Consider the following 11,695-nt stretch of genomic DNA (forward strand, 5'->3'; position numbering starts at 1 on the left):
AATGTGTATGGAACGTAAAATTTGTGCATAAAATCATTGTCAGATTTAGGAAATGTGTGCACGATTGTACATATTTTAGTAAATCAGACTCATTCTAAACGAAGGGGCTTGGCAGCAGTGCTGCCTGCCCCTATTTTTCTATTTAAGGAAGACATTTACCCAGAGGTGAAATTGACTAAAGAAAATGAGTAAAAAAATTGAATTGGCTTTAAATTCCAAAGGCCAATTGTGCTACCACTGCTGGTAACACTAGGGGAATTGGATCAAAAACTTTAATCTGAGCACCCAGAGGAGTGACCCTAAAACTGGGGGCATGCCTCCAACAGATCCCAGGAACAACATCTCTAGGAACAGCAAAGATCCTGCACAGGATGCCCAATCTAGAAGGATAAAGACGGGCCAGTGGGGATTTTTTTTTTTCAATTTCAGTTTAAAATTGTATTAATTGTTTTCTCACAGTAACATTTGTATTTCCTCTGATTTATTGAGTCACATGTCACATGTAAAGGTTTCAGGACACCGCCTCGAGACCTGGAGTTTGACACCTGTGGCCTATAGTAACTTCAGTTTTGTATGTTAAGTATACATCTATATTTTCTTATTCTTGCAAAAGTTTGGTCATATTCCATTTTATTCTGTGCTTTATGTCACTGTCAACTTTTTTCATTCGTGTTGGGTGGGGTTGTGTTCTGTAGGGCCAGGTGGTTTTATCTCTTCCTTAAATCGTGGAAAAAACATTTTTGGTTGAACTAACTTTAACTTTAAAAACACCAAAGATGATATAGTAAACCGTGAAATCATTATCTTTGTCAGCAGAAAGATGTGACAACATTTGAACCGTCACCATTTTTTAGCCACTAGATGGAGACACAGGGTTGAAAATAGGATGGTGTTTTAGAGGTTTGTGTGACGGTGAATCTGTTTGACTATTCTGTGTTTACAGTTGAAGAGGGACAATAAATTGTCCACAGTTTGTTTGGTTTTTTTTGGTAGTAACTTGTTAGATATGTATTCAATCATTTGTCTTTGGTGTATTTCCTTTGTGGTGCACTGCACTCTGTAATTGTAGACCTGCCTGGAAAATCCAGTAGCGAGTTAGATCCCCGGCACACCACCAACCAATTCATGTTTCTAACCACTTTTTCCCCACTCTGTGACACACTCCCTGAGGAACAAACTCGCACTATTGGTGATTGTGTTTTAGGAAATGTGAGGCTAGAGACATCAGCACCTGGCTGAGGATAAATAAAGACTTCATAAATAATAATTGAGTAAATGATTTAATAACAGATGAACATATCAGTTGTGTGTGTGTGTGTGGGGGGGGGGGGGGGGGGGGGTGTTAGACTAGGTGAATGAGGCTTGTAAAAAAGTGCTTTGAGTGTTCAAATAAAGCAGAAGAGCACTATGTAAGTATCAGTCCTTTTGCTTTGTGTAGTTGTGCTTGTGTTAAAGGTGGAAATGTTCTATAGACTTGTTTTGACACAAGTGCTCTCACACTGAAGATTGCACATTTAAAACCCATGTTATCAACTTGGTGTTTGCTGCCACATCACCTGCTCTGTTGGGTCTGTGAAATTTTATTGTAGTGGAAAAAGGAAGATCGAACTTGTAAAGAGTTCATAAAGTCACAAACATGGTTTCAAATAAACTGCCAACTGCAGTTTTTAGAAAAGCTAAGCTAAACGTGTGTACACACACTGCATTTAGCACTGTGTCTATGGTGCAGAAGCTTTAAGTTTATCCTGACTGGCTGTTGTCAGTGTGAACACCAGTGAGTACAGGGTGGAGTCCATAAAGTGTTACCACAATTTCCTCGTTCAAGACAAATTCGTCATATTGCAGTTTTCACCCACTGGTTCAGCTGGAAGCAGTCCTGAGACAAGTAAGAGCAAAGCTTATACTAATTCATATTATTTCTACTTGAAGAGCAACATAGTTATGAAGAAACTGGCTTATTATTAGAACAAATCAGCATTTTCAGACAGCATGTGGAAGTCATAGTACTACCAACTTTTCTTTTGTGTGTGCAGTGAGCTTCTGTGTGAATGCAGAGGATGTAAATGTGCAGCTTTACTGTACTTTTTATTTGACAGAGAAAATCAGATATTTGTGTTCACGTCTTTGTTTAATACAGTTTTAAAGAGGACAGGTGTTTGATCCTGCTGAAGTCAATATATGAAATGAATTGCCTATTTTATCCACAAGTCTAATAAAAAATATCCATGAGGATTATTTAAAGTTATATAGAGGTGTTTTTGTCTTTATTTGTTAACAATTTAAAAGGAATTTCTGAATCACCTTTATTCACATTTAAACAAGTTAACTGAACTAATGAAAGGTAGATTTTACCTGACTTTAAAGTTATTATATTAATTATATATTGATTAATCTTAATTTTACAGGCGTACAGACACGTTCTTGTGTATGCTCTTCCTTTTTTTGTCCTTTTTTAAATTATTTTATGATTTGTTACATCAGTTCAGCAGGTTTTGCTTCTTCTTTATCAGTTTCATCCACAATTTCATGTCAACATAAGAACAATGTTAACCTGCTGTTTTGTTTTTTCTACCACCACCTGTGTGCTTCACAAAAGTGTTGTACATCAGACATCTTGGATCATACATAGTGACAAATACGATAACAAAATGTTATCAACATGAGCGATATTTCCTTGAAGTGGTGATGTGGATTTACGTGTGTGTCTGCCTTCCTTTGACCGTACTGATCATCTACTACGTGTGTTGTGTGGTAAGTAAATGAAGTAAATAGTCCCTTAGATTCAATGTGTAATGTAATATAATAATAAATTTTTCCATCAGATGCAAAGGAGTCCAGTCCCTGTCATCTATTACACAAACCTCCTCCTCTCCAATCTAATCCGGATCTGCATAATGATCGTTTGGATCATAAGAGTGGAAAGCAGCATGAGTGGTATTATTTACAACTTGTGTGAGATGGTCGGTCTTTACTTCAAGGTGTGCATTGCTCTGGAAAGGTACCTCTCTGTCTTTTAATGTGTGCGTTCGTGCATTTCTATGAACATCATATTGTACTGTGAAGAATCCTCACAGTCATAAACCTTTTTTTTGTACTATGACAGTCAGAATTTGTGTCTCTCTTGTGTTGCAGGTGTTTTTTCATCACACTCCCACTGTTGGACTGCCTCAGACAACCTAAGAGTTCTGTGCTGCTCTGTGTCCTGGTCTGGGCTTTTTGTATTGTCAGTTTCCCTCTTGCCATAGTTTTACATCAGTTCATACATTTACGTATTTATGCTGCCCTCCCTGGCCCCCTGTTCATCTTCTGCTTAGCTCGGACCTTCAGAGCCCTGCCTGCTGCCACCTCAGTGCCCACTCAGGAGAAACGTCGAAGTCTAGGAATTTTAATTCTGTTGTTCTTTAAGTACTTTGTACTGATGATTCCCATATCCATCTTTCATAATGAACGTATTCCCTTTGAAATCAATTGGATCTTCTTTTTGCTCTGTCCTTTTGTGGACTTAGTTTTGTGTCTTTTCATGCGGCAGGGGCGCATTGACAGGCTGCTGGCATGTCTGTGCTCATCGGTGTGACTGACGGCAGCAGTGAGAGGTGTGGTGATGAAAACAGAGTCAGGAGAGCAAAAGAGGGGGAAGAGTTGATATCAGAGTGTCAGAGTTTTTTGATAAATGAAGCAAACAACAGCTGATATCTGCATCTCAGCCACGCTTTTCTCACTTCAGCTATCCATGTGTAAATAATTTCAAAATTACTTTATAATCACTTTTAAACACTCATTGTATTCCAGTAGTAAACACATTTTTCTTTTCTTTTTCAATTGTTTTTTCATCGAGATTTTAAAAGTGTTTTGTTTTCCCTTCCTTGTAATTATGATCACCAGTTAATATTCATTTGTTTCTACATGCAAATAATGTATCCAAATGTTTGTAACTTTTTAAATTTGAATTTGAATTTTTATTTATACCATCTCTCATTCATTTTTGTATGGAACTCTTTAAGGTTATTTGCATTTCCTCTGATCTACCCACTGATGCTACAGCAGCACGTGTTATTAAAAACTTTGCATCTCTTTATGCACCCATGATCCTTAGTTTCGGCTCTCTAATAAAAAAAAAAGTCCCTGATCCTGATCCCTGGTCTCAATCCAGGTGTCTTCTTGCTTTCCCTGATATGAAGAAATCTGAACCTTGCAGGTCAAATTATATCAGTCGGGCAGCTCTCCTTTCGATTGTGGTACTTGATCACCTGAGATGGGTTTAGAAGCCTGGACTATCTCTGACTTACATGATTTAACAAAAAGTCTAAACTTTAAGATCACGTCATTCCATTTCCTTTGTTGTTCTTAAGATCAGTGTCGGTCAAGTTACTTGAAAAAAGTAATCAGTAAGTAATTACTGATTACTTCCCCAAAAAAGCAATCCCATTACTTTACTGATTACTTATTTTCGAAAGTAATTAATTACTTAGTTACTTAGTTACTATTAGATTATTCTGTTATTATATGTTACCTTATATATGTAATCAAAGTAGTTGAATTAGAATACTGCTGTAGATCACATTATACCCTTTAATATAGAGTGTGTGAGCTGTATGTAGTTTAGTTCTCATTATACTTTTGAGTTAACAGAACATATTCACATATTAGTTCATTAGATAAATGTGCATCACTCTGTATCCTGGATCAGCTGTGAATGTCTTACACTGTTTTCTTGAAATGTTTTATTGCTGAATCATGTGAAGAAGGCTGTAAGAAGGAGACTAGGTGTCTGGGCAGAAGAGATAAAACCACATTCCTTACCCCCCTTCCTACTTCACACAGAAAGACAGGGAGGCAAGGTCAGGAGCCAGGCTCGCTAAGAATTAGAAAAACATGTGAAGATGCAGCTTTTATGACAAAGAGGGGGGCTGGTACTAGCTATAAAAGTCTGTGAAAGTTGCTACCATTTTGAGACATGTGCCTGACCCTCTGGTAGCATCTCTCCCGTCCGGACGTTGTAATGCTCTGACTGTTGAATTGTATGGAAATAAATGATTGTTGATTGAGCATATATACACCGAGTATTGTCCTTCCTTCAGCCCAAAGATTCAAAGAATTGGGTGATTTTCAACATTACTTTTTAAAAACACGATTTACAACCTGGAGAGGTGATAAAGTGATAGATCTTTCAGCCCAATTCTACTTTTTCTGCATAATCCATCATACAAAATGTAATCAAATGGAAAAGTCTCTTTTTAAAATTTGTTTTATTAGTTTTAATCTTTTAACTTTATGCATCAAGCAAAAATTTAATTATATGCAACATTCTCTGACTGGAAGAAATTAGTTTAACATTTAAACCTATTTTCTGCACATTCCAGCACATAAATAAAATATTTTTTTGTTTTTACACTCAGTCTTTCAAATAGATGCAAGTAAAACACAGCAGAAAATAAATAAAGTCAAAGACTAGCGGTCCTTTTGCTCTATTTTCACCTGTAAAGCAGGAGTGGGGCAGGCGGAGGTTTACCCTGGTGCAGGTGTGCCGCGGTCAGTGGAAGAATCTGCGAGTTTCTCTGTGAGTTTCCCATTATGTCGTAGCTACTCGGTGCTTATTTAGGGGTTTTCTTCCCACGCACAGCGGACACTAATGTTTTGGTCACTTTTTATGGAATCAAACTCAAAGTAAGGTCAGTACTTCCACGCTTTAAACGCTGCACGCTCAAACTCTCTCCCGCACTCGATATATTATCCATTGTTGATCTGCACACAGCTGTTGTCACAAACGTCGCACTCGCTTACATCACTGTCATGAGATACTCTCGCAGAAAAATAACGGTTTTAGTAACGCAGTAACGCAGCGTTCCTACGGGAAAGTATCGGTAATCTAATTACCGTTTTTGCAATAGTAATCCCTTACTTTAGTCGTTACTTGAAAAAAGTAATCAGATTACGCGTTACTGCCCATCTCTGCTTAAGACAGAGAATTCACATCACATTTAAATATTCAGTCATATATGAATATTTCTTGAGCAGTGTTGGGGAGTAACGGAATACATGTACCGCCGTTACGTATTTAAAATACAAAATATGAGTAACTGTATTCCGTTACAGTTACCGTTTAAAAAGGTGGTATTTAGAATACAGTTACTTAGTTGAAATAAATGGATTACACGGCGGTATTTTCCTGTTTCATATTGTGGCGGGTCAGGACTTTGGGTTTTGTTTGACAGCTGTGTTCTGTTGTTCCAGGCGGCAGCGTTACGGTTGCCATGGTGACGCACGCTCTCTGCGACTGTGTGTTTCCTGGGTGAGAGAGCGCTTTTTTTGTTGTTGTTGTTGTGCTAAGCTAATAGGTATGGCGTTATTTTTGTGCCACTATTCTGAGCGCACGTAAAAAAAAGTTTGAGCACACGTAAAAAAAAATTGCAGGTTGTATTTTGAGAAGAAATTGATTTTGAGCGAAGAAAAGCTAAATTTGAGTGAACAAAATTCATTGCTGCGTGCAAAAAATTTATTTCAGTGTTTGCTATTATCCATACACACACACACACACACACACAATAGCAGCCCCTCTCGCTCAGTTTTTGCATTTGCGCTCGCTCGCAATGTGTTGCTCGCGCTCTCAACATTTCTGCCCGTGCGCGCTCAACTCTTTCTGTACACCGTTATATCTGTGCCACACAACCAGCCAATCACAGACTTGGATGCAAAAAAATCTGATTGGCTGTTTTGGTCTCCAATCAGCTTTAAATGACGAAATGCAATATCCCAGAATGCATTTCATCCAAAACTCAAACGAGGCAGTGGCGGAGGAACACCTTTAATGATATATAGCAGTTGGGGGTCAAAAGAAAGCCATATGTAAAATCTAAAAGTGAGATAGTGGTCAAATAATTCAGAATCTCTAAATTATTATTATGCAGTCCCAATCAAAAGTTTAAAACCATTTGAAAAATGGCAAAAAGTCATATTTTTCATGGTTGGATTTTAACAAAATGTTAACAAAATGAACTTAAAATGTGGATTCATTGTTATTTTCTGTCAGGTAATCACACTGTCATGACGTTCTGATGGCAAAGGCAAAAAAACTTTCCCTTGTTGAACGTGGTCGGGTTGTTGAACTGCATAAGCGGGGTCTCTTGCAGCGTGCCATCGCTGCTTAGTTGGGACGCAGTAAGACAGTGATTTGGATTTTTTCAATAATCCTGAGGGTTATGGAACAAAAAGGCCAAGTGGAAGACCCCAAAAATTTCACCAGCACTGAGCCGGAGGATCCAATTGGCTGTCCAACAATCGTCGACCCAAATTAAGGCCGTTACTGGTGCCGACTGCAGCCCCATAACCATTAGACAGGATCTGAGACTGAAGGGCTTCAAAAACAAAAAACGTCTTCAAAGGCCTCGACTCCTTGAACGCCACAGAACTGACTGTTTGGACTTTCCAACAGCGCGCCAAACATGGAACACTGAAAGGTGGAAGAAAGTTTTATTCTCTGATGAGAAAAAATGTAACCTTGACGGTCCTGATGGTTTCCAGTGTTACTGGTATGACAAGCAGAGCAGACCCCACCTGAGATGTTTTCTACGCCCCATAGTGGAGGGGGCGCCATAATGGCCTGGGGCTTTTTCCTTCAGTGGAAAAACGGAGGTGCAGGAGTGTCAAATGGCCGCTGGCTATGTCCAGATGTTGCAGAGAGCATCCCTCATGACTGAGGGCCGTCGTCTGTGTGGTAACAACTGGGTTTTTCAACAGGACAATGCTTTAGTACACAATGCCCGCAGGACAAGGGACTACTTCCAGGAGAATAACATCACTATTTTGGACCATCCTGCAGCTTCCCCTGATCTAAATCCAGTTGAGAACCTTTGGGGATGGATGGCAAGGAAAGTTTACAAAAAGGGACAACAGTTTTTGACAGTAAATGCCCTTTGTGTGGCTTTATTCACGACTTGGTGATCAACAATAACAGTGGAGCCACTCATTACTGAGACTGTATTTTATTTTACATTTACAGCTATTGTCATCAGCCAGGTTTCCTTTCTTTAATGTTGCATCTTTAGCAAAACCTTAACTAACTGAACTGATTGCTATTACAGTGCAAATGCTATGCACTGATGCAGGTTAAGCAAACTCGTGCTTTGTGCATGAGTAAAAGGCTAAATGTTGTCAGTAAAAGACTCCAGTCTCTGAGCACATTGGCTTTCAGTGAAGATATAAATCTATTAAAAAAAACATGTTATCAGCAAGTTAATTTGCTCTCATCTGATGTGTCTGTGGGTTTTAACTCAGTGGAAACACAAAGATAAAGTTTCGTAGGAACTCAAAGTCACAAAGATCATTATATTAAAGTGCAAAGTGCAGTGCAAAGCTTATACATTTATGAAAACTGCATTCATTTTGATGTTAATACCAGCTGTGGGCTTTCGATTCAGAAATGAACCTGTCATGATGGGCTGTGTGGCAGGCTGGGTCAGGACCTAAACACAGGACTCAGAGACAGAATACTTAACCAAAGGCCGCAGCTTTATTGCTGGCAAAAAACAAACTAAAAACAAAATACATGAATACTAAAGAAACAAACCAAACATGAACTGCAACTAAGAAACTTCTAACTGGTCATAGATGACGTGACATGGGACCACGGAACTACACATGACACTAGTGATGGTCCGCTTGAAGCTGAAGCTCCGGTGCGTGTGTCAAAAAAATCAACACACTGCTTCAGAAGCACTGTGTCGAAGCTTGATTCGTTTGGCCAGAGTCACGTGATCAGTGACGTCCGAAGCTTCATTTAGAACCTAACTGCTTCGGCATCTGATTCAATGGAAGCGAATCATTCGCGGGATTTGTGGAGTGTTTTGATGGTGACAGATAGCGAACCACTGATCATTCTACTGAGAGATTTGGAGCCAGCGAGGAATAGAGGAGGTTCTGTTGTGTGGGAGAATTTTGAGTTGATTTTTGTCAATCGGGTGGGTTTTCCAGCTTTGTGTTCTGGCCGTTTGCTTTTGTTTTGTGCGTGTTTATTATATCTGAAAACGGGAAAAAGGTAAAATGTCAAAAATCTGCTTCCATAATATAAATATCATTAAATAACTTTAGAAAAACTTCCACTTGATTCTTTACATGTAATTTTGTAAAAATATATATTTTATTGTTTAATTAATCTGAAAATGTTAGTCTGCCAAATGTGCAGCAATTGAATTTCTTTATTCTCTTTAGCTGATAGTTTGTGGGGCCCAGTTAGACTGTATAACTGCATCTCTACCAGTTTCTCTGCACTCCAGCCTCTTCTGTTCCATGTGAAGGGATTTTCCTTAAGGCAGGAGAAATTATCTCCACGAAAAGGAACAGGGTCGGCCATCGCACACTAGAACAAATTCTCTTTTTAAATAAAAATGAAAAAGGGTTACCGTCAATGCATCATGTTTTTAATTTGCAAGTTCATAAGCATTTTCCTTTTCCATTTCACAATCAATTCTACCCCCAGGTCAAAAATATGTCTGGGAAAATTTCCTTAATATAATATTATTTATAAATACACCCCTCCGGCGATTAATTGCATACCTGCATGGAGGCAAGACCTCACAGCGGAAGCATACTCCATAATGTGTTTTACATTATTATATGTATATATATGTAACGTGGTATTTTTCAATTATTGTATTTACCAACATCAAGAAGTCACAAGCAAAGAAAGACCACACCATGGTGCATATTTAAACAAGGAGAGTTTACTGGTCAAAACTATTTATTAAATGAATAAAACACATTTTCTTAACCACCAAAAAAATACACGTTCAAAGCAACACAACGGAGGCCCAATATCAGACAGGATTCCACTCAGTAGAGTGGGCAATCATAATGAAGCGGTTGGTTTTATTTTGTGGATTCAAGCTGCTCTTCATATTTTTGGCCACCAGATGTCACCAGAGAGGACTGTGTTGAGAAGCTTCGAGTAATGAACCGTTTTTCAATACAAGCTTCTGTGCTTCAGAAAGCTTCATTTGGCCATCACTACTGAGGACTTAAATACACAGGCAGAATAATGAGAGGATGGTGAACAGCTTCACACTGTGACTGGGGGAATGAAACAGACATAAGACATGAAAACTGCATGACTAGACCTATGAAAACATGAGGAAACAACACAGACGACGTGACAATGAACAAGGGAGGCTTAAATACAGACATGAGCTGATCAGGGGGAGTGGAGACACATGAGGGCACAGCTGACACACATGAACCTAATGACGGGACAGGGAGGTAAAACTAAATACAATGAACAAAGAACAGACTCTTTCAAAATAAAACAGGAAACATGATGGGACAGACATGACAGCACATGCTTGACAACATAAACCACGCAGACATGAGACATGACAAATTAGACACACTAATCAACAAGGGAAACTTACCACAGGGCGAGATGGCACAGTGATTCTACATGAACAAAGAACTAAAACTAGGAAACCTAGGTGCTAAAGAAGACTAAATATAACAAAACATAAACAATGAATATCAAAATGCTATGAAACACAAAAACACTGGGTCAAAAAACCCAGGACTGTGACACTAATCTAACTTAGAATAGCCTTTTAACCCAATAAACACAGTCTGAAACCCAGAGACTAAAAAGTAACAACAACCATAACTGATACAAAACCAAGAAATATTAACCACACTCAAAAACACATGGACTGGGTCACCAGACCAGGACCATGACAGAACCAGGTTGGAATTACTGTGGTTTATGGTTAAAGAAAATATTCTGAAATGAACATATCATACAGAACCTGTCTGACAAAAAACCCAGGATGCCTGACCTGTACCAGAGGGGTGCAGCTTACACAGTGTGTCTACTGTGCAGAGGCTTTGAGTTTAAATGTTGCTTGCCTGTTAATGACTTCCTGTTTAGGTTCATGTCTAATGGTATGATAAAAATAAGAGGCTCGCTCATGACTGGCTTCAAGGCTCGTGACTATCACGTTACCATATAGATTATATTTTATTTGTTATCGTAGGATTAGCATTTCTGAGATATCATAACAAACCTACTGAATTAAAAAGTAACATAAATCACCATCAACAGTAAATGGAAATGTGGATTACTTAATTGCAACACATTTCAGTGACTGAGCAGATTGAGCTGCAGTTTCACATTTACTGCTGTGTATGATTCTGAGCCACTTGGAGTCCCACGTGTCCATCTAGTGGCCAAACAGTAAAAAAAGGAGAGAACAGTGTGTGTGACTGGTGCACAGTGGCTGCAGTTCCATGGTGAGAGGCAGCTTACACCAAATGCAGCAGAGATTAATTTAAAATCAAGATGATGATGCTGAGATTCATTTACTGAATTCGACCTTCATACCAACTGTATACTGTCTAGTATAAAGACAGCATACACAGTGTACTGTCAGTGAAGAGGATGGAAATCAGCCAGGACAACTCATGAAGCATCTGCTGACAAGCAGGCCAGCTGACCACAACTTGTAGACTAAAAAAAAAACAAAAAAAAAACTGGAGCTCTCAATAGAAATGATTGTGAGTTGTGATTCTTTTCCCCACACTGAGCCACTACAGCTGACTTTATGCGTTCCCCACCTGCTGAATTCCACTGAACCTCTTCCCTACTCATGTTCCTGTTTAGAGGCAACATCTTTGCTGGTGTTCTACTTACCTGATTCAAGCTGAGTACCTTGATTAGAAAATT

The 11,695-nt window shown here is 38.8% G+C and overlaps 1 protein-coding gene across 1 annotated transcript; it reads left to right on the forward strand.

Moving 5' to 3' along the window:
• The first annotated feature begins 313 nt into the window (after positions 1-313).
• Positions 314-5,043, forward strand: LOC146695093 (uncharacterized). The gene is made up of 5 exons (XM_085478526.1): positions 314-402; positions 1,764-1,885; positions 2,597-2,751; positions 2,823-2,998; positions 3,133-5,043. The coding sequence occupies exons 1-5, from the start codon at positions 314-316 to the stop codon at positions 3,572-3,574; spliced, it is 984 nt and encodes a 327-aa protein (XP_085334652.1). The 3' UTR covers positions 3,575-5,043.
• The last annotated feature ends 6,652 nt before the right edge of the window (positions 5,044-11,695 follow it).

The sequence above is a fragment of the Copadichromis virginalis genome, linkage group LG13, assembly GCF_057382275.1.
Source record: "Copadichromis virginalis isolate Kocher_CV1m ecotype Utaka linkage group LG13, C_Virginalis_male_GT1.1, whole genome shotgun sequence".
Classification (NCBI taxonomy): domain Eukaryota; kingdom Metazoa; phylum Chordata; class Actinopteri; order Cichliformes; family Cichlidae; genus Copadichromis; species Copadichromis virginalis.